This window comes from Balaenoptera borealis (assembly GCF_965194805.1).
Source record: "Balaenoptera borealis genome assembly, chromosome: 6".
In the NCBI taxonomy this organism is placed as follows: Eukaryota; Metazoa; Chordata; class Mammalia; order Artiodactyla; family Balaenopteridae; genus Balaenoptera; species Balaenoptera borealis.
In genome coordinates, this window is record NC_138863.1 from 59,347,846 (window position 1) to 59,372,012 (window position 24,167).

The 24,167-nt window shown below is 36.5% G+C and overlaps 1 protein-coding gene across 5 annotated transcripts in view; it reads left to right on the plus strand.

Annotated features, from left to right (window-relative positions):
- The window catches only part of SP3 (Sp3 transcription factor), a 104,306-nt gene that overhangs the window by 71,820 nt on the left and 8,319 nt on the right, over positions 1–24,167 (plus strand). For all 5 annotated transcript variants that reach the window (XM_082397705.1, XM_082397706.1, XM_082397707.1 and 2 more), the window contains one exon: positions 22,542–22,734. In XM_082397705.1, the coding sequence (XP_082253831.1) occupies positions 22,542–22,734 (193 nt within the window). The remainder of the gene's footprint in view (positions 1–22,541; positions 22,735–24,167) is intronic.

The window sequence follows — 24,167 nt, forward strand, 5'->3', positions numbered from 1 at the left end:
AAAATATATTAAAGGGTAATCATTGAAGAGTTAGTCTCTTTTCCTCCTTATCTTAAGCCCCCAGTTTCTCTCCCTAGAGATAGCCATTGTTACCAGTTTTTTGGGTTTTTTTTAACTGTATGGAATATCTCTGGTGGAAGGGTACATTTACAAACACTACCATACGTGTGTATTCTCTACCATTCCCTGAAATTGTACCATTCTTCTGCATAAAAGATTTTTATGTTGGACCTCTTAATATTACAAGTAGAGAGCTATCTCATTCTTAACAATGACAGTAACAGTATTCTATTGAACAAGTATCTTGTCATTTAATAAGATCCTTATTGGTGGGTATTTATTTTCTATCTTACTTCAAATTATACTGCAGTGAATACCCTTATACACATATATTTTTCACCTACGGAATGTATGTGTATCTGAAGAATAGATATATATCTAGAGATTATATACATCTTTAATTTTGGAAGATACTGGAAGTTGTTCCAGTATATCCTTTACATCAGTAAACACAGGTCATGTTGTTGCCTTCTTTAAAATCTTCACTGGCTCTTCCATTGACTTTATTTATTTTTTATTTTATTTGTATTGAGGTATAATTGACATGTAAAGTTGTATTCCATTGCCTTTAAATTGAGGTTTATTTACCACTATGTATAGAATTCCTGCTATGTCCAGTGCTGGGCATACAAAGGTGAATAAGATACTTCTTGCACCAAAATTGTTCATAATCTAAAGGTTAGACTGGGTATTCTCAGTCTCCACGTTATTGATATTTTTGACCTGATAATTCTTTGTTGTGGGGGCTGTCCTTTCCATTGTAGGATGTTTAGCAGCATCCCTCACTAGATGCCAGTTGCACCCCCTAACACTTCATTCGTGACAATAAAAAATGGCTTTAGACATTGCCAAATGTCCACTGGAGGGCAAAATTTCCCCCCTTTTCTTTGAGAACCATTGGGTTAGGCAGTCAGGTAGAAGATTCTAATGTAATGTGGTAAATGGTACACTAACATTGAACCACAGTTGGGAACAGGGAGGAGTAGAGGAGTAACCTTTGAGTTGACATCTTCCAAGGCTTAGCTCAGATACTACCTCATCCCATAGCCTTTCCTGACTCCTGCCTCCTTTATTTTAATAGCATGTTTGTGTATTACAGTTAACATGTTTGTCTTCTTTTGGAATTCAGCAATTATTTCTTATTCATCTTTTGATCTCTGTGCTTTTTTTGAGAGTGAACGAATGAAATATCAGTAATAGATACAGGATAAAAATAGGTTTGTGTGGTAACATATGATGTAAATTTTACCTGCTTGCTTCTGAAATGATTAACTTTGTTCAGTTGTGTGAGATGCCTGATACTTGTTTATTTTATACTGCTTCCAATTGTGTAATTGTGTTAAATGTGTAGCTTTTTAAAGACTCTTGGCATTGAGAATTATGTTTCAGAAACTAATCTATAAATCTGTGGGGGGAAAAAACAAGAGAAGCACCAGGAATTTAGATTTAGTCTTGTCTGCATATGAGGAAATTTAGAAGAATTAAAGTTCAGAGAAGTCTTAGATCAAAGAGGGTTCCAGCTGTCAGGGAAGATTTTATGGAAAAGAGAGAACGTCAGTAGAGGAATATAGATTTGTATAGGTAGAAAGATGAGGGGAAGATATGTTCTAACAAGACAAAAAGCCATGTAAGTGAGAATAGAGACAGTCTATCCAGAAGATAGTTTAATAGCCCAGCATTTCCCAAAAAATGGCTTGTAAGATATTAATGGGTATTATTAAATAGGTTATGAAAAATTCTCATGAGCTTATTAAAGTCTGAGAAATCCTGTGGAAAATAAACCTGACTGTTTAAGGAAAGGAAGCAGCATCCTTTTTCTTTTTTAGATTGTACATCTCTGGAGATTAAGTATTTCATTGGGTTAATTGTGAGAAATGCTTTGGGAAATTCGGTAACAGCATAAATAGAAGGCTTTGATGTTGTCTGGGGACCAGAGACTGATAGGACATGTTTGGGTGAGAGTAGACAGCGCTAAGTACTATTGGTGAGGATTTTAATATTTTTAACGTAGGCCCTTGAAGGTTTTTGAACAAATGAATAACATGAATAAGTCAACTCTTGGAAGATGTACTTCAGGAATATATTGGAATGGGAAGAAACTGGCACTATAGATGATAGGAAGCTGTTTCAGTTATACAGGAATAAAGTAAGGAAGTAAAAATGCTCGACATTTCAAAAGTTGAATCTACAGGATTTAGTGATAAGCTATCTGGAATAAAAGATGAGCCCTTTATTTTAAAAAGATCATACCATGGGCAGAGTTGGGAAGGGAAGCTGATCTGGGGGAAGCAAAGGGATACCAGTTTTAATGGATTGAATTTGTGGTGCTAGGTTGCAATGACTATTGGTGGTAGAGATAGAGGACTGAGCTCAGGACAGAGGACTGGAATTCTGTAGAAGAGAGGTGATAACATGAAGTCATGAGTAGGTAAACTGAATGAGAAAGTTATAAAAAAGAAGATTTGGGGGAGATTTTCGGGGATGGGGACTGTAAATTAATTAGATACTCTGTTAGCATTAATAAAAATGCACGAAAATGTGTATATTTGGTACCATTTCTAAGATATTCTTTTAGGATTATAAAGTTTTAGTGGGTAGTAGATTTCTTTGGGTAGCAGGAAAACAGGTATTTCTCTTCTGATGTCTGGCATCAGAAAGTTTAGTTTGGATTCAGTATAGTTTTGGTTTTGTTTGTTTGTTTGGGGTTTGGCTTTGTCTTATTATTTTCTCTCCGGAAGTCGTCTATGTTGATTGCTTATCAGTTCGAGATGTTATCACTTATTCTTTATTTAAGAGTTTATTTTACCCTGATTCATAATTAAGTTAGAATACCCGGCTTCAAAACAAGGATTTTGTAGGGAGGTATTAATGGTTATATGAAACCAATCCCCGTATATACCAGCACACATGTATTCCCTAAGCAAAATTTGCTGTTTTATTTACATTAGTCCCTCCTTGTGATGCTCTTTTTTTTTTTTTCTTTTAAATTAATTTTGGCTGAGTTGGGTCTTCGTTGCTGTGCGCAGGCTTTCTCTGGTTGTGGCGAGCCGGGGCTTCTCTTGTTGCGGAGCATGGGCTCTAGGCACGTGGGCTTCAGTAGTTGTGGCCCGTGGGCTCTAGAGCGCAGGCTCAGTAGTTGTGGTGCACGGGCTTAGTTGCTCCGTGGCATGTGGGATCTTCCCGGACCAGGGCTCGAACCGTGTCCCCTGCATTGGCAGGTGGATTCTTAACCACTGTGACATCAGGAAAGTCCATGATGCTCTTTTACTGCCTACCACTTATACCTCACTGGGATACCCTTTAATTCCTAAAACTTCATGTAATCCAGCCAGTATCTTGGGTCCTCTAATAGGCTAAAATTCTTTCTTTTGATGCTTAAGTGAAGGTGGAATAGAATGTAAGAGTTTATTTTTAGAAGAAAGGGGTTTCAGCCTTAGACCTGTGAAAGTAAAACTTTAGGCTTTGAAGTAATACCTTTATTTTGGATGAATAAATGGGCAATTGATTTTTTTTTAAAATTATTTTATTTTTGGCTGCATTGGTTCTTCATTGCTGCGTGCAGGCTTTCTCTAGTTGCAGTGCCTGGGCTTCTCATTGCGGTGGCTTCTCTTGTTGCAGAACACGGGCTCTAAGCACGCGGGCTCTACAGCGCAGGATCAGTAGTTGTGGCTCACAGGCTCTAGAGCGCAGGCTCAGTAGTTGTGGTGCACGGGCTTAGTTGCTCCGCGACATGTGGGATCTTCCGGGAGCAGGGCTCAAACCCGTGTCCCCTGCACTGGCAGGCGGACTCTTAACCACTGCTAGGCAATTGATTTTTATGTTACAGTGTTAAATGGCAGAACATTAACTTCTAAAGGAGATAAGGAAATCTTTTCGAAAAAAGTAGAAGTATCTTTAGTTTTGATTAATGTTATTTTCCTCTCTTTTGTCCACTTTTTAAAAAATTTTTATTTATTTATTTATTTATTTATTTATTTATGGCTGTGTTGGGTCTTCGTTTCTGTGCGAGGGCTTTCTCTAGTTGTGGCAAGTGGGGGCCACTCTTCATCGCGGTGCACGGGCCTCTCACTATCGCGGCCTCTCTTGTTGCGGAGCGCAGGCTCAGTAATTGTGGCTCACGGGCCTAGTCACTCCGCGGCATGTGGGATCTTCCCAGACCAGGGCTCGAACCCGTGTCCCCTGCATTGGCAGGCAGATTGGCGCCACCAGGGAAGCCCCTTTTGTCCACTTTTGAGGAATAAATGTGGCTTTTCCTCTGCCATTTAATTTTTTTTCAGCCTTGTTTCAGTGGCAGTAGTCCCTTAGAAAGGCTTGATAAGAGAAGTTAAAGAGGATTTGAAGTACTTGTTTGCCAAAATGAAGTAAAAGGAATAGTATTTGAGCTCTAGTCAACTACCGAGTTTGTACCGAGTTTCTGAAGAGTTTACCGACTCTTCAGAAACTTTATTGAAAAAATTATGTTTCATAGCAAAGAAACTGCATTTGTCCTAGAGTTCTAACTAGCTAGTGGTAGCTTACTACTTCATTGCTTTATTTGCTTTTTGAAGTAGGTGTCTATTGGGAAAAAAGGAAAATTTAAAAGATACAGTTCTTTGAAGACATAATTTGGAAGTTTTTAATTGCATTTTAAAAATTGGATGTGATAGTCATTAGAGCTATCTACCTAATATTTCTGGATTTCTTTCTGGGCACAACCAAGTTGGATGCAGCTATGTAGCTTGCTTTGGCCAATGAACTATGTATGCTTTACTGACTGTTCTACCAGCCTGATCTGTAAGTGAGGAAAGCATGCAGAACATTCTTGGCTACAGTGGACATGAATAAAAAATAAGCCTTTGTTTTAAGCCACTGAGATTTCAGGGGCTGTTAGCTACTGCAATTTTATTTTGCCCTGCATGGTCTAATATGGTAGCCACTAGCTCCATGATGCTGTTAATAAGCACTTGAAATGTGGCTAGACTGAATTGAGATGTGATTAAGTGTAAAAATATAAACCGGATTTTAAAGATTTGGTATGAAAAAAATGTAAAATAGCTCAATAATTTCTACATTGCTTGCAGGTTGAAATGTAATTATTTTGGGTATATTGGGTTAAATGAAATATATTAAAATTAATTTCACTGTTTCTTTTTACGTTTTAAATGTGGCTACTAGAAATTTTACAATTGCGTATGTAACTTGAATTATATTTCTATCGGACAGCATTTATGTAACCTATCCTGACTAAAATCAAAGTTGGTACAAGCGGTAGGGTGCTCTAACAAAACTCCTCAAATGTTGCATTGGTCAAGGGTCAGGCAGCAAGGAGACTGATACTAGAGGCTGGGAAGATAGAATGAGGAGAAGCATTTGGTAAAACTTGCCTGCAATAACTTGGAAGGCCAGTAATGTACCTAATGCATTTATAGCTTTAGGGGACGAGTCTGGAAAACAAATTGTATTTTAGCTGCTGTTGGCTCCATTTGACAAGATGGAAGAAAAAAATGAGCTAGAACATGATTGGCTAGTTTGCAAGTGGGAATGAAGAGCAATAAAGAGAGTCCAGAAATTTGGGGAATTGTAGGATTGGAAGAAGCAATTGTTTCTCACTGTCAATCAGTAAGAGATGAAACTAAGAAGCCTTTTGAGCAGATAATTAAAACTTTTCTGGCAATGAGGGTTATGACCATCAATGGATTAAGGTAATTCAGAGTAAAGGTCTACTTAAGGGGGTGGTGCCTTTCCGTTGGGTTAGGGAAAAGAGACTTTTTTAAAAGGTATGGATTCCCTACTAAAGCCAGGTAGTTCCAAGGCACCCACAATTAAGTCGAGAGAAATAGATAGTACACAGTCTCATGGGGCAAGAAAGCAAAGAAATGTAGAAAGTCTAAAAGACATATCTAGAAAAAAAAGCTATGGTTCTAGACATTGGCACTTGGAAATGGCTAGAACAGATAAGAAGCCTCTAAGTTTTTCAGGGAGTTATACACCCCAAGAAACCAACATGGAAAGTGTGAAGAAAGTGTAATTGCATGAGTTGGTCACCACCCCCTAACCTTCTACCAGCAGGCTGAAAATTCCTCTTAGCTAAGGATGCACACTCCCTGTGTCCACTTCACTTGTGGTGGAGGAGGATAGCAGGCAAGAAAAAAAAATCTCCTGGAAGGTAGAGCCAAAAGGCTCAGAGAATACTAGACTGAGAAACTCCTCCCAGTGATCAGTCAGAGCATTCTCTCCCCCAGAGCAGAGAGCACTTACACTATCTCTTCAGCGGGGTATGTGAATTGCTATGAACTATTGACTGTTTTATCTCCTGTTCCTCCTCTTTTGAACAGGAGTGTTTTTTATGGTTATACTTAGCTTTTTCTGTCATTGTGTATTGTGTCTGTGAAGGGAGGTAGATAACTTGATTTAGTAAACAGGTCTTTGTGAACAAGGGCCACGTCTGGACCTGAGAGCTTTGAGCTTGGTGCTATAACTAGGTGGGATTTTTGGGTTATCTTCTGCATGAAGGGGACAGGTGTATCCAAATGTGGGAGGAAAAGTAAATTGAATATTTGATCAGCACAGGGACTTGGGAATCATGCTTCTTCATAAATAGACCACTTCTCTTCTAAGCACGTGATAGGATTGCCCTTTCATGTCATTATTGAAATCAGGCATGGCTATCTGACTTACTGTGGCCAATAAAATGTGAATGAAAGTTTAAGAGCAGGATGTGATTTACCACATTACCTTTTACCTTCCTTGGCAAGACAATCTTGGAAGCATGTGTCAAGTGGAGGGACTGTGATAAGCAGATCTCTCCTGCCAACCAGAGTTGGACATGTAAAATTAAGGAGAAATAAACTTTTGTTATGTCAAGCCACTGAGATTTGGGGATTGTTTGTTACTGTACCACCACCTCACTAGTTCCGATTGATGTGTTAGGTTATAATTTTAGTCAGTGTAGGTGCTCAATAAATGTTTGAATTGAATACATTGAAATTTGAGGGCAGAAGAAAATATACAAATTCTGAAACTGCCAAGATACAGCTTTTTGGCTTATATTCCTTATAATAGCCAAGCCCACACATGGACTAAGTGCCCTCTTTTATGTATAGGTAATATGGCAGAGAGATTGTAGAAGACTCAGGAAAAATTAGAGAACGATGAAACTTGTAACATTTTAACTAGAAATAATTGTTCAAAGCTATACGTAGCATCATTATGGTTTACTGGATCATTTAAAGCATTGTTTCCTATTTCTGGTTGTAGAAACTCAAATTAAGATGGTTGAATCCATAGAAAGTGTAGTGAATAATCCTTAGAAAAAGTAATATGCATTTTAAACACAGGATTGAGGAAATCAAGGGACTCTTTTGTTTAAAGGGAATATTTTTTTAAATGAGGTGGGTAGGGGAAAAACCCCAAACCATTATTTTTTTCTAACCCTAGTGTCAGTGGCAGCAACATCAGTTTTAGTTCAGTGCTAGAGTAGAACCTAACCTCAAATGAAGCCTTAGGTAGAACTCCAGTGTATAACACTGATCTTATGGGGTTGCTCTGATTTATATGAGGGCCTGAGACTTTATACATAGTCATCTTTTCTGCTGACACCTGTAGTGTCTTTTAAGGAACTATAGTTTGAAAATCCCTGTGCTGGAGCAGGTATAGCCACTGTGGCCATCTTCATTTTTTTTTTTTTTTTTTTTAACATTTAAAAAAATTTGGGCTGTGTTGGGTCTTTGTTGCTGCATGGGCTTTCTCTAGTTGCGGTGAGTGGGTGCTACTCTTCATTGTGGTGCACGGGCTTCTCATTGTGGTGGCTTCTCTTGGTGCAGAGCACGGGCTCTAGGTGCATGGGCTTCAGTAGTTGTGGCTCGCGGGCTCTAGAGCGCTGGCTCAGTAGTTGTGGCGCACAGGCTTAGTTGCTCTGTGGCATGTGGGATCTTTCCGGACCAGGGGTCAAACCCATGTCCCCTGCATTGGCAGGCAGATTCTTAACCACTGTGCCACCAGGGAGGTCCCCATCTTCATTTTTTTCAGTTTGGGTTTCTTAGGAAAAGCTTTAGGTTCTTTCTGTAGACCTAATTTATCCAATATTTATACACAGTTTTAACAATCCTGGCTGATTTCCAAGTTTAAAACTGGCTTGGAAGATAAACATTAGAATGGACAATGGATATGTAGCCTGAGAGATGGAGGATGGAAGAGTTGGGAAGAAGGCAAAAAAAACCCCCCAAAAAACCCACAAGTAGATACAAGAAATAAAAAGCCAGAATTCTGTATGTTTTTAGTACAATGTTCTAGGGCTTGTTTACTACCATAAATTATTTTTAATAATGAATTTGAGTCATTAGACTGAGCTTCCCACTAAAGAAAGTAGGTAAATGCATAATTAATTCTGGAGAGATTTCCATTCAAAATATGGTAACCTGTAGTTATCTGGTAAACTATCATCCTAAACAACTCATGCCCTGAGGGTTTAAAATTTTAGACGTTTTCTATGTATTTTTAAAGTGATATACAAATAATTAAACATTGAAGTAGTAGATCATACTCCCAACGTTTAATTTTTTAAAGAGGTTTGTTTGTTTGTTTGTTTGTTTTTGGCTGCGTTGGGTCTTCCTTGCTGTGCATGGGCTTTCTCTAGTTGCAGCGAGTGGGGTCTTCTCTTGTTGCGGAGCACGGGCTCTAGGCGCACGGGCTTCAGTAGTTGTGGCTCGCAGGCTCTAGGGCACAGGCTCAGTAGTTGTGGAACATGGGCTTTGTTGCTCCGCGGCATGTGGGATCTTCCCGGACCAGGGCTCGAACCCGTGTCCCCTGCATTAGCAGGTTGATTCTCAACCACTGCGCCACCAGGGAAGTCCTTTTAAAGAGTTTTTAATAATTAAAACTTACAAAAGAAATCCAGGTTATATAAATTTGAGAAGATGAGCATATAGTATACTATATGCTATATGCTATTGCCATTGTATTTCAACAAATTATGATAATATATAGTATTCAAACAACTATCTGTTCTTCCATAGCTATTTTTTAAAAGAGGGTTTTAACAGATGACTGCAAACCAGTTTTTTTTTTGACTGCACTGCGAGGCTTGCAGGATCTTAGTTCCCCAACCAGGGATTGAACTTGGGCCCCTGGCAGTGAAAGCGCCGAGTCCTAACCACTGACTCTCCATGGAATTTCTGACTGCAAACCAGTTTGAAAGATAATTTTCTTGCAACATGAAATTAGAATGGATTAGTAGTAGAATTAATGTAGAGCTATATTTTGTACCCTTGGTGAGTAACATAAACATAGATTTGTGAACATGGGAGAAGATATGTTTATCTGCTGGATGAATGATATGAAAACTGAGAATAGGATTGTGAGAGGTGAGGTTAAAAAAAAAAATCATGTATAACTTACTACGTTTTTGTATATTTTCCCTCTTGGCCTTCCTAAGAAGACTTTAAAAAAAAAATTGGTCCTGAATTGCTTAGGCTAAGGAGGTGTTTTGCTTATTCCAATGATGATTCGGTGGTAGGGAGGTAAGCTACTGTAGGGATCCAGTTTATATTGTGGTCACGGTTTGTTTTGAATGAAGAGCAAAATTATATCTTCCAGTTTAAATACTAGTATTATTCATAACATGTGACTTCTGGTCATCATCTTGTCTCTAAAAATTGAATCTACTCTTAGGATGAATGTTTGGTACTGTTAGGATTTGAATAGTGAGAGTTGTGAGAGCTGCTGGTAACAAATCACTTTCTTATTGTTTCTTAGAGGGCAATCAGGGCTTTTTGAGAACTATCTTCTTGTTATTATTTTAACCTGGGGGAGTGTTGGAGGAAAACAGCTTTTACTTTTTAAAAAACTTTGGAATAGTTTTAAAGTAGTCTTTATAAATCTGAAATTAGAGAGGAAAACTAGTCTCTGCAGCTAATGGAGGAAGGGATGGATCTTAGCAAAGAGTACTGTCTGCAGTAATATCTTATATTGATGTGTATCCTTCATAGTTAATTTGAACTTATCTGTGACACTGAAGATTTTATCTGTAAGATTCCTAACATATAAGTCATCTGTGGGAGTGGGAAGTAACAGGGGAGATTTTCCCAGATTTTTAAAAATTATAGTAAAAAACACATAACATTAAATTTACCATTTTAACCATTTTAAGTGTATAGTTCAGTAGTGTTAAATATATTCACACTGTTGTGCAACAGGCTGTAGAACTTCACATGTTGAAAAACTGAAAATCTGTATCCATTCCCCTTCTTTCCTCTTCCTAGCCCTTGGCAACCACCATTCTATGTTCTATGATTTTGTCTACTTTAGATACTTCATATTAGTAGACTCATACAGCATTTGTCTTTTTGTGATTGGCTTATTTCACTTAGTGTAATGTTCTCAAGGTTCATCCATGTTGTAGCACATGACAAGGTTTCCTTTTTAAGGCTGCACAATATTTCATTGTATGTATATACATTTTCTTTATCTTCCCCAGATTTTTTAAGTCGCACTGATTTGAACAAACTACAGTTAAAACCACATATTCATATGTAAGGAGGCTAGACTGCTATTCCTGGGAACTAGCTTGGGAGGGAACTGATTTTTTTGGTTTGGTTTGGTTTGGTTTTTTTATTGAAGTATAGTTGATTCACAGTGTTGTGTTAATTTCTGCTGTACAGCAAAGTGATTCAGTTATACATATATATACATTCTTTTTCATATTCTTTTCCATTATGGTTTATCACAGAATATTGAATATAGTTCCCTGTGCTATACAGTAGGACCTTGTTGTTTATCCATTCTGTATATAATGGTTTGCATCTGCTAACCCCAGACTCCCAATCCATCCCTCCCCCATACCCCCTCCCTCTTGGCAATCACAAGTCTGTTCTCTAAGAACATGGATTCTTTGAATAAGATGTTGTCAGGCCCCTGACATTTGCCCTACATTGTGCTCTACCCTACATTGTGCTCTACCTCAGAGGTCTCAGACTTTGCAAAGTTACACACAGGTAATGTTTCCCATCCCAGTTTTCCCCAAATTATTATTATGACCACCGTAGGGTTGCCAGAATTTGGATGGAGGGACGGTGCTAGGTACGGACATTTTCAAAAGCGAGGGAACTGATTTTTAACAATACTTATAATATGGTTTTGCATAATTCTTTGTCTTATGTCCTGGCTTCAGCACTTTTCACATTTGACTTCAGGCAAATGACTTAACCTCTTTGTTTTCTCATATAGAAAGTAGGGAGAAAAGTATGACTAAAACCTTAGGGTAGTTGGGAGTATGAAGTAAGTCACTGTAAAGTGCTTGTAATAGTGTCCAACAAGTAGTAAATCTTATATGTTATCGTCATGATAGAGTAGAACACTGTTCATTTTTTTTTTTTTTTGCATCTTTATTGGAGTATAAATGCTTTACAATGCTGTGTTAGTTGCTGCTGTACAACAAAGTGAATCAGCTATATGTATACATATATCCCCATATCCCCTCCCTCTTAAGCCTCCCTATCCCATCCCTCTAGGTTGTCACAAAGCATCAAGTTGATCTCCTTGTGCTGTGAAGCATCTTCCCACTAGCCATCCATTTTACATTTGGTAGTGTATATATGTCAGTGCTACTCTCTCACTTCATCCCAGCTTTCCCTCCCCCCGCCCGCCCCGTGCCCTCAAGTCCGTTCTCTACGTCTGCATCTTTATTCCTACCTAGCCACTAGGTTCACGAGTACAGCTTTTTAAAATTCCGTATATATGCATTAGCATACGGTATTGAACACTGTTCCTTTAACAGTAACTTATTTAGTACTTCAGATTAAATAAAGTGAAGTTAGTATTTCACTGTTCACAGTGGTATATTAATTGCAGGTCATAGTCCTTCTCATATATTTGTGGTATGTCTGTAAAATGAGGTCTTCTGTAAGGCATATTAGAAAATCAGTCATTTCCAGTTATGTTTATATCTATATGTGTGTATCTTACAAAAGCTTGTATTGTTTAGATTTACTAGAAAGAATACTCCTATTAATGTATAATCTCCAATTGGGTAGAAAAGGTTTGAAAATAATTTGGGAAACTGCTGTAAAAAAAAAAATAGAAGGGGGTTGGATTTGAAAAAGATGAGTAGAGATGAAATTAAAGATTAAATTTAAGTGGGGGAGGGGGAAGGGAGCAGTCATAGAAGAGTAATGATCCAAATCTAAGGAGATAGGGTTTATGGGAAAGAGATTGCTTCATGTTAAAGCAGAGATTTTATATATATAAAGTTTATATTTGTTAAAGAAATAAAATTTGGTTTTAAAACCTTCCCCTAAAGTGTTAACCTCTTTTGATCAAATTAGTGAACTTATATTTTTAGGAATCCATGTCTGTAGTTTAGAAGTATCCCCTTGAAAGAAAAACTAGAAAAAAAAGACTTGGTAGCTCTGAAATGTCCATAGGAATCTAAATAGTTATGAACGTGAAAATCTAATTAAATAATGTACGAGATCTTGTAGGATTATCCTGTAATTCTGTTTAGGTGATTTTTATAGCAGGTGAAACTGATTAAAGAAAAAATGTAAGTAAAATAAACTTTCAGAATCAAATGAAGTAATTTCATCAGTACTTTAAAAATTGAAGGCAGAGAACATGAAAGCCTTTGATAAGAACAACAAAATCCTAATGATACGCTATTGATAAAGGAGAATGTCTCATTTTATCAATAGTACTGTAATTCATATTTATCTAGTGTTATTTAAATTAAATATGCATGTTTCAGACTTGATAAACCAGTAAAGAATTTATCTTAAATATTCAATTAGCTCTGTTGACAAATAAGTAGCAAATAGTCTCAGGAGGAAGCATTTAACATTTTCTTCTGGTAATATTTTTAATAGAAATCTAAACATGCCGTGAGTTATTAATGCTTAACTAATATTGATTATACAGATTGCCATTGGTGCCTTCACTAATTCCATGTCATTTGTGTTTGTGTTACATATGATAAGCCTGCTCACTTGCCCACTTTTTGTTGCTTTTAGCATGCTGCTGCATATTGCTGTTTATATGTACTTGGATATGCTTGGATTAAATGGAATTGTATTTTTTGGTTTTAACTGAATATCCTTCAGAGTGGACAAGTGGCTTTAATATTCATGTAAAGAAACCATGGATTGAATAGAAAAGAAATGCAAGTATCCCTGAAAATGGTAGAGTTTCCATCTGCTATTGATAACACTGAAGCTTACCTAAATATTGTTGTGACATTATCTAATATTGAGCTATCACAGTTAACAATACATTTGTTTATCTTATATAACTATTTGTGTTTTATAATGTTTAATAATCAGTTAGAATAGTATTACTTGTATATACTTAATAAACACATTTACGGGGTGCATGTTCACAACTTTACTAATAGTGTCGACCAATCAAGAAGATTTGGAGACCACTGGCTTCATCCTCTTCCTAATCCACAAAAACAGCCAAACTCTTTGAAGTCATCAGTGCTATATAGTGGTGTCTATGGGAAGTTGGATCCATCTACACCCTCACCACCACACTTCCGTACGCCAGTCTCTACTTTTTTGGTATTTCTCTACTTAAAGTGTATTAATGACATGTTAAAATAATACCTTTCTATTATTTTGTGTTTGTCCATTGGCTATACAAGAAAATTAGTCTTATCTTTGTAACCATACTGTGTGTGTGTGTGTGTATTTTTTCATCATTTAAAGTCTCTGTTTCTCTCTCTTTTCCTTTAGCTCTTACCGAGGTGTGCAGGAAATTGGAAAAAAAATTTGTTCATTTATATATCCCTTTCACAAACTTGTTTTATTGGGGTAGGCCTTGAAAACAACTATAACTATGGCACAAAGATACTGTCAGTCATATACCAGGCCAGATGAAGCGGACATTTAAGCATTTTGAGGTAGAGAATAGATATAATCAAAACCAGTGCTGTTAGTATATAAAGTTCTTAAATGTATACTCAAATGTCCTTGAGAATTTGTTTCCATTGCTTACGTTTTTTTCTTGCGTTTAAAACTTGTTATTCCTTAAGTACCAAAAGTCAAGTTTAAATAAGCATATTCATTTTTATATTACTAGTGTATATCATACAGGTAGTGCTACTGAAAATAAAGGTTAGTTTACACTATTTCAGGTAGTGTTATGTGTTAAATCTACCCTTGTGGGCTAGTTTAGGACCTTCAGTGCCCTTTTTATAATGCTTGCTTTCCCCGCAGAACTCTTGGAAAGACTTGTATATACTTGTTTCTAGTTCATCTCCTTCCATTTTCTTGAATGTACTCTGGGCAGGGTTGTTTTCTCACTTCTCTATTGGAACAGCTCTTGTCAAGATATTACCACATTGTTACATCCAAAAGTCATTTCTTAATCCTCATTTTACTTGACTGACAAGCATTTGACATCTTTGATTATTTTCTTCTTGAAATGATTTCTTCACTTGGCTTTTGGATACCAGCTTCCTCCTGTCTCACTGGCTTTTTTTCTTTTTTTTTTTTTTAAATCTCCTCTGCTTGTCAGCTTTGAAGTGCCTAGGGTTTCTTCCTATATATATATATATATATATATATATATATATATATATATACACACACACACATATATACTCCATTCCAGGTGACTCTCAGTAACCAACTATAAATGTTGACAATGCCCAAATTTATATCTGTGGGCCATACTTATGTTTGAACTCTAGATCCGTCAGCTGCCTAATCAACATGATCATTTGGATACTTCATAGGTACTTCAAAACTTTCATATCCAAAAATGGATCCCTGAATGGCACCCCTCTCCCATAATTTTTTCTACCTCCACTCTACTCTGTTTCAGTTAATGGCAACTCCATCTTTTTAGTTGCTCGGGACTAAAACCTTGGAGTTATATTTAACTCCTTGTTCTCACACCTCATGTAAAACCCTGCTATCAAATCTGTTAGCAAATGTCTTTGACTCTACCTACAAAATATTTCCTGATTCTGACCATTCCTTACCACTTCCTCATTAACTAGTTTTACGCCACTATATCACCTCTCTACTCTCAGTGGCTTCACTCACTGAATAAAATGTAAACTTTTAGTGGCCTACAAGGTAGTACACAATGTATAACATCATATATAATCTTATCCCACCTTTACATTTTTATCCCTGCTATCTTATCACTTACTACTCTTCTTTCACATTCATTTCTTTCTAGCCGCACAGGCCTCCTTGCATTTCTCTGAACACACCAAGCATACATCCACCTTGCTCTTCCTTCTACCTGGAATACTTTCCCCCACCTTCTTGCTCCTTTGCCTCCTTCAGGGTCAGATGTCACCGTATTAGCAAAGCTTTTTCTGGCCACTTATTTAAAACAGCAAGTACTTCTCTCCTTTCACTTTCTGTCTATCCTTACCTCACTTTATTCCCATAACAGTTCACCACCACACAAAATGCTGTGTACAGTTGACCCTTGAACATGGGTTTGAACTGCTCAAATCCATTTACGCGCAGAGTTTTTTCAATAGTAAGTACAACAGTATTACACTACACGATCTGCAGTTGGTTGAATTGGCAGATGTATACAGAGGGAGAACCATAAGTTACACAACGGCACTCCTAACTCTGCATTGTTCAGGGGTCAGCCATATTTACTCGATTATTTGTTCTGTCTTTTCCCACTAAAAAGGAAACTTGATAAAGACATGAGCTTAACTGTTGTTAACTTTTATCCTTAGAACCTAGAACAGTGACTGGCATATTGTAATCACTCACATATTTGTAGAGAATAACATTATGTCCTAAACTTCAAATTTACTTAATTTTTGGAGCACAGTCATCTTTTTTTTTTTTCTTTTGATTATGACTTTATTCTTGTACGATAAAATCCCATAGCCATTTTTTTTTCCTTTTCTCTTTTTTCCCTTTAATTCTTTGTCCCATAGCACAGTGCCTGATATCCAGTAGATTCTTAATAATTACTTACTGAATATGGAAGTGTATTGTCATGAGTTTAAGACACTGGAAATTCAAATGAGAAATAAAATGTGATTTATTTCCTGGTCTTGCTACTGCGTTATCTTAATGAGGGGTTTATTAATTTTGTATGGACTAGTGCTTAAGAGTGCAGGCTCCGGAATCCAAATGCCTGGGTTCAGATCCAGTGCAATACTTTGCTGGGAGCCCAGTCATCTTAAGGTTTTGTTTGTTTGTTTGTTTATGTTTTTGTTTTTAATTCCAGTGGTGGGAGAAGGGGCTAGTTGGTTATATTGGAACTAGAGATGAAACCACAACAAACACTGATTGACTGTCTTTAACAAATTCCCTAAGTAGTCTCCTATAGATTACTTTAAAATTTTTTATTTAGAATGATCTTTCAAAGTATAATACACACTTAGAAAAATGTGCAAATCATATGTGTGTAACTTGATGAATTTTTATAAAACAAACACATAGGAAAAATTACCACCTGGATCAAGAAATAAGATATTGCCAGCAGTTCCTCAATCTCCCTGTACCCAGTCATTACGCCTCGTAAAGGTAGGCAGTCACTGTATAGTAGTGTTTCCTGTTGCTTTGAGCTTTATTTAAATGGTATATCTGTCTCTCTATAGATATAAGTATTATATGTAAGAGAGAGTGTGTGTGTGCCTTCTTTTGTTTAAAATTATGTCTGTGATGTTCCTGTTGCATGTAAGTTGTTAATTTTCATTGTTTTAACATATTCCACAGTATGAATGAATATATTATGATTTTTCTATTCCAACACTAGTGGATATATGAGTTACTTCCAGTTTAGGATGAATTTCTGTGCTTTTGGTGTCATGTGTATATGCCTTTCCGTTGGAGTGAAATTGCTTCCATTATAGGGTATACATAGGTTCATCTTTAAAAGATACAGTCAAAAGATTTCCAAAGTTGTTATACTGATTTACACACCCACCAGCAGTGTGGGAGAGTTTCAGTTACTCTATTACTTTGCTAACAGGTGGCCTGTTAAATAGTTTTAGCCATCTTGGTGGATGTGTAGGATATTTCACTATGATTTTAATTTTAATTTTCCTGATATCTAATAATATTGAGTACCTTTTCATACTTCTGTGGGCCATTTTGGTGGGTATTACTTCCCCTTCTCCTGAGCTTTATAAACAGTAGATTTCTAAGAATAACTAGGTACCATGTAGGACACTAATGCAGCATGGTAAAAAAATATTTTGCTATTATCTACACTAAGATATAGAGGAAGATACAAACTTGACTGCCTAGTACTGAAGACCTGTTTTTAAGGTGTCTGTATTAAATTGATAATGCAGGTTGGCAAAGAGGAATTATTTAAGATTTACTAGATGGGTGAAATTTATGATTAAGATTCTAAAATACCCCAGATGTGTATGAGCAAGAAAAATGATTGAAAATTGGGTATAACACTTGTTGGGCAAATAATTTATTGTCTTTAATGAGCACTTTGTGGTCCTGTCCATATGAACTGACTTTCTTTTGTTTTCAGTAAGTGATGCTAGAAAATTAAGTATCCATTTGAGATAAAATCAAATTTTTAAAATCTTCTCTATATGTATTATTTGCAGATAGAAGTAGCATAGAGAAGTAGAGGGCAGAGTTTTCCAGGTAGATTATTACCTAGACTGGAAGTTCCTCCTTAAGGAAGGGTTTGTTCATTTAGTCAGATTGTATTTTCTGAGCACTTTTGAGTGAAGCATTTATTATCTAAAGGGATGTATGAGCCAGTAAGTAGAATTAATTCTACCATAAGCATGTATAAGGGAGATGACATTTGAACTAATCTTGAAGGATAAGTAGAGGTTAGTTACGTGAAAAAGGAAAAGAGCTAGAAAACAGTCCAGGCAAGAGAGGCACATACTTACGGGTGTGACATTGAGAAAGGACATGGGTTCTGACAATGATGAGAATTTCAGTATTTTAATACTGAAGTTGGAAGAGCAGTTGCGGCCAGATTGAGAAGGTTCTTGAGTACCAAGTTAACAAGTTAGTACTTAATACTGTAGAAAATAGAGAATTAGTGCAGGTAATGAATCAGGAAAGTGATGCCATTAGATTTTGTATTCAGGAGAAGATTCTGGAAGCTCTGTAGAAGTTGGATTGGCAGAAGAGAGAGATGAGAGGCTGGGAATGAACTGACAGGACTCACCTGAAATTGATGGTTTGAGCAATTAGGTGGCTTGTAATTATCAATAAAGGGGGATGCAGGAGAAGGTTTGGTGAGTGGACAAGATGTGTTCAATTTGGACATGTTATGTTCTATGTGCCTTTGTTTTATTGGAATTCAGTAAGAAAGAGAACTAAGTTATAAGTATCCATGGCCATGACACACTCTTTAAAGATATTTTGTAGGTTCCAGTAAGAGAATTAGCAATAGGAGTAGGAATGACCTGTAATATCATTATCCCCTCAGTCAGGTTGTATTTCATTCTTGCCCTCTCCCATCAGTTGCTTTATTTGTTCTCTACGATTTCTTTAAATCTTCTCTCTCTCTAGACTTCTTTATCTGCTCTTAACATTATTCTGTCGTCCTTTTTCCTTGCTGTCTTGTCACAAATGTAAGATGAGTAGCTTTAAAAACATCTGACAAAATTCCTCATTTTATGGACTTAAAAATTTATCCATCTCTGGATATGTGATATCCATATGCTGTGTCTTTTATTTAACTTGTAAAAAAGCTAATACTATGCAGTATTTGTGCATATATTTAAATGTCTTGTCGTAATGATGCAGGTGGACACCTGATTATAAAGGAACAGAGGTCAGTACTCATTTATGTTGTGTGTTTGGATGAATTTTATACATATCTAATTCTTCATCCTTTCACTGAGGAAATAGAAACCATTTCCCCTTAATTTCTAGGCATCAAATTCTCTCTGCCTCTGGGATCTAGCACAGTTCATGGCACATAGTAGCTAATCACTTATTGAATGAATGAATGTGCCTGTATCTTTTCTTCCCTCATGTAACAGAGGCAGAGGTGGCTGTGCTCCAGCAGTTAAGCCTGTAAGTGCTGTGGATCATCATCCCCTCCTGACTTCTTAGGGACTTTATTCTTGTGTTTTCAGTCTCTCCCTCTGTAGTGGATCTTTCTCATGAACACTTACACATGTTCAAGTCTTCCCTGTCTTCAAACATAGAACAAAACACTTCCTCCCCCAGACTCTCTTTTTCCGTCCCCTTTAGCCTGTAGTGTCATGTTTCTGTCTCCCTCTCAAGCCAGACATTTTAAAAAAACTTATCTGTACTTGTTATTAAACACTTTTTCACTTCTTGCCCATTTTCTTAGTTTCTTTCTTGATTTTTCTGCAGTATTTGATGTTGACCACTTTTCCTTTCTTTAATGTAGCACATTTTTCTGGGTATGCCTTTCCTTCACAGGTTCATCCTCTTCTGCCTGTTCCTTAAATGTCTGCATTCCTCATAGGCTACTTTCTCTTCTCATTCTACTCATAGTCCTTGAATGATCTAACCTACTGCTTTGGATGCACTCCATCTGTGTAGATCCAGCTTTTTTACTGTTTTGTCTCACAAGCTGTTCAGAGTCCATGACCAACAACCTTGAATTCATTAACTGTCCTTCTTTACCTCCACCTAAACCTTCTCCAGTGTTTCCTATTGCAGTGAATGGCACCACCATCTACCCTGTTGCCCAGGCCAGAGTGCCCTCTCTTCTCATTTCCCCCCTTGATTCTTAGTTATAGTTTTTCTGATAAAATAAATTAATTTTAAACTGTTTGAGGCATTTTTCTTGGTTGTACATTCTAGTTTTCATTAGTATAAATTCAGGAGCTATTAGGGCACATTTGATTTTTTTAGGCTATTTTTGGCTCCAATTATTAGTGATTGGTATAAATCTAAAATAAATTTCCATTAAGGTTTTTAGTTTACATAAATCAAAATAAAAATGTGTAGGAATTTATGTTTTATCAAAGATGATTATATTCAGTGTTTGTTGTAAATCATGTATTGTGGGGTTTTTTGTTTTCATTTTTATTTTTGTTTTTTTTTGTTGGGGGATAGTTGCTTTACAATGTTGTGTTAGTTTCTGCTGTACAATGAAGTGAATCAGCTATATGTATACATATATCCCCTCCCTCTTAGACCCCCCCCCCCCAATCCTGCCCATCTAGGTCACCACAGAGCACCGAGCTGAGCTCCCTGCGCTATACAGCGGTTCCCACTAGCTATCTGTTTTACACATGGTAGTGTGTATGTATATGTCAGTCCCGATCTCCCAGTTCATCCCACTGTCCCTTACCACTCACTCACCGTGTCCACACGTTCGTTCTCTACGTCTGCATCTCTATTCCTGCCCTGCAAATAGGTCATCAGTACCATTTTTCTAGATTCCACATATATGTGTTAATATACAGTATTTGTGTTTCTCTTTCTGACTTACTTCACTCTGTATGACAGACTCTAGGTCCATCCACGCCTCTACAAATGACCCAATTTTGTTCCTTTTTATGGCTGAGTAATATTCCATTGTATATATGTGCCACATCTTCTTTATCCATTCGTCTGTCGATGGGCATTTAGGTTGCTTCCATGCCGTGACTATTGTAAATAGTGCTGCAGTGAACATTGGGGTGCATGTGACTTTTTGAATTATGGTTTTCTCTGGGTATATGCCCAGTAGTGGGATTGCTGGGTCATATGGTAGTTCTATTTTTAGTTTTTTAAGGAACCTCCATACTGTTCTCCATAGTGCTGTATCAGGTTTACATTCCCACCAAACAGTGCAAGAGAGTTCCCTTTTCTCCACACCCTCTCCAGCATTTATTGTTTGTAGATTTTTTGATGATGGCCATTCTGACCAGTTTTGATCTGCATTTCTCTAATAATTAGTACGTTGAGCATCTTTTCTTGTGCCTCTTGGCCATCTGTATGTCTTTGGAGAAATGTCTATTTAGGTTTTCTGCCCATTTTTTGATTGGGTTGTTTGTTTTTTTGATATTGAGCTGTATGAGCTGTTTGTATATTGTGGAGACTAATCCCTTGTCAGTTGCTTCATTTGCAAAACATTTTCTCCCATTCTGAGGGGTGTCTTTTCGTCTCGTTTATGGTTTTCCTTGCTGTGCAAAAGCTTTTAAGTTTCATTAGGTCCCATTTGTTTATTTCTGTTTTTATTTTCAGTACTCTAGGAGATGGGCCAAAGAAGATCTTGCTGTGATTTATGTCAGAGAGTGTTTTTCCTGTGTTTTCCTCTAAGAGTTTTATAGTGTCTGGTCTTATATTTAGGTCTTTAATCCATTTTGAGTTTATTTTTGTGTATGGTGTTAGGGCGTGTTCTAATTTCATTCTTTTACATGTAGCTGTCCTGTTTTCCCAGTGCCACTTATTGAAGAGACTGTCTTTTCTCCATTGTATATTCTTGCCTTCTTTGTCATAGATGAGTTGACTATAGGTCTGTGGGTTTATCTCTGGGCTTTCTATCTTGTTCCATTGATCTATATTTCTGTTTTTGTGCCCGTACCATACTGTCTTGATTACTGTACCTTTGTAGTATAGTCTGAAGTCAGGAAGCCTGATTCCTCCAGCTCCGTTTTTCTTTCTCAAGATTGTTTTGGCTATTCAGGGTCTTTTGTGTTGCCATACAAATTGTAAAAATATGGAATGCTTCATGAATTTGTGTGTCATCCTTGCACAGGGGCTATGCTAATCTTCTCTCTATTCCAATTTTAGTATATGTGCTGCCAAAGCTAGCACTCATGTATTGTTTTCTTTTTTTTTTTTTTAATTAGTTTTCTGAGTTGAAAGAACCTCTTAGTTTCACATAGGAAATGATGTTATATCATTATCGATATAAAGAAAGATGTTTGGCTATGCTGACAGAGTGATGTAACTTCCTGCCATATCCACTCTTCCTCACCATTGCATGCTCATTTTGTTTCCCAGTCTGGTTTATAATAAAACTCATTGAAAATAGAAACTCTCTCATAACTTATGCACCTCCTTCCACAATGATTGTGGTTGTGGCCATTATAGATTTTTAGTAAGGATTGACTTTAAAACTTAAGTTTATGAGTAATAATTTCATTGTACCTACAGATAGGCATAATTTCATTCCCATAGGACCTACATTTTGCATTCCCATAGTACCTACAAATATGCGTAATTGATAACAGGCTGTAAAAAAGACGTTTAAGGCATTAGAATTTGTTCTATTCTGAGTTGACCATTGATTTATTGACTATTTGAACAATTATAACTGAAGTTTCAGATTGTTTTATGACTCAGCTTGCTCAAAAGAAATTGGCTTTCTTAATGAATTTTAAAAAGCAAGCTCTCATGGTGGCTTTATTCTCTCTTTGGCTTAATCTCTGATATTTAGAATAAAATAGATTGTTTTAAAAGAATAATCCACAACAAGGAGCAATGATTATGTTCCACAAACAGATGATTTTTTACTTTTACATAGTATTTATTCATTTTACCTTAGAGAGAGGCTCAGATCTCATGCTATCTTTTTGGGCCAGTGGGCTGCTTCTCATCTGTATTTGTTTTCTTCTTTAGATATTAGGATCAAGGAAGAAGAACCTGATCCTGAAGAGTGGCAGCTCAGTGGTGATTCTACATTGAATACTAATGATCTAACACACTTAAGAGTACAGGTGGTAGATGAAGAAGGGGACCAACAACATCAAGAAGGAAAAAGACTTCGAAGGGTAGCTTGCACCTGTCCCAACTGTAAAGAAGGTGGTGGGAGGTATGCACACATGAAACATACTTTTCTTTTTAGACTATTAATATCATCACCCTAATTTTTGAAATGCTGCATGCCATGTCACTTAACTAAGGGAAATTATTCATTACATGATCATCTTGTGTGTTTGTCTGTATGAGTGTGGCAGAAAAAGAGAACAAAATATGTGAAATCAAATTTTCAGTTCTAAATGCCTTTTTAAAAAAAAATAAAATTACTTAGTTTACTTTAAAAAAAAAAAAAGTATAGTAAGATGCCATTTAACAGGCCCATATTGGATATTAGTCTGTTTGCAAACCAGCAGTGGATTTGCCTAAATACTGATTTAAAAGTTGATTCTTCTGTACAGTAGAAACTAACACAACATTGTAAAGCAACTATACTCCAATAAAAATAAATTTTTAAAAAAAGTTGATTCTTAGCCTGAGAATAGCAGTTATGTAATATAAAATAAGTTCAGAAATTGTTAATAAAGCATAAGTATTTTCCATTTTCAACAGAAATGAATAATAAGCCTTAATAATGGAATTTTTTAAAAAGTGGAACTGTAATATTTCCATTCAGTGTTTTTAAAAATAAACATTAAGAAATAATAACATGACAGGAATAAACTCAAAACAGATCAGTAATTATATTAAATGTGATGGATTAAGCTTAATAATTGAGAGATTGACTCTCAGATCATATTTAAAAGACATAAAGTCCAGCCTTATATTGAGTATAAGGAACATCTCAAATTGGTGCAGGAATGTTGAAAATAAAGGGATAGAAAAGATTTATTAGGCAAATGTTAACAAAAAGGAAACTTGGACATGGTAAAATTAAGGTGAAAATATCAAATGGATAGATAGGGATATATTTCTTAATAATATGAAGTTTTCACCAAGAAGATTTAATAGCCGTGGTACCTTTTCCCCACAACTTTGAAATATATAGAGCAAAAACTGATAGAACTCTAAAGACATTATAACCATATCCTCTAGTCATAGTGAAAGACCTTAATATACCTCTCTCAGAAAGGAACTATTTAAATAGACCAGAAAAAAAAAAACAACAACCCTGTTAATACAGTTAATAAACTTGATCTAGTAGAGCCTCTCTGCCTTTGAGTTGAATTGTACATTGGCCAGCCCATTCACAATGATAGTAATGACTAGTAACTCTTAATACTGAGAGCCTACTGTGTTCTAGATGGTCTTATAAGTGAGGCATGGAGAGGTTGAATGATTCTTTACAGCATACACAGCTGGGATTTGGACCCAGTTTCTCACCAAGGCCTTAACCACTGCACTGTACTGCCTCCCAGGTGAATTTGCTTCTTCTGCATCTGATCCTTAGGCATTTGTATTTCCTACTGGTGATTATTCACTTGTTTGAAGTTTTACTTATTCTTTGAAATGTTTTGGTCAATTTAAATAAGTTAGTGTGGAATTCTG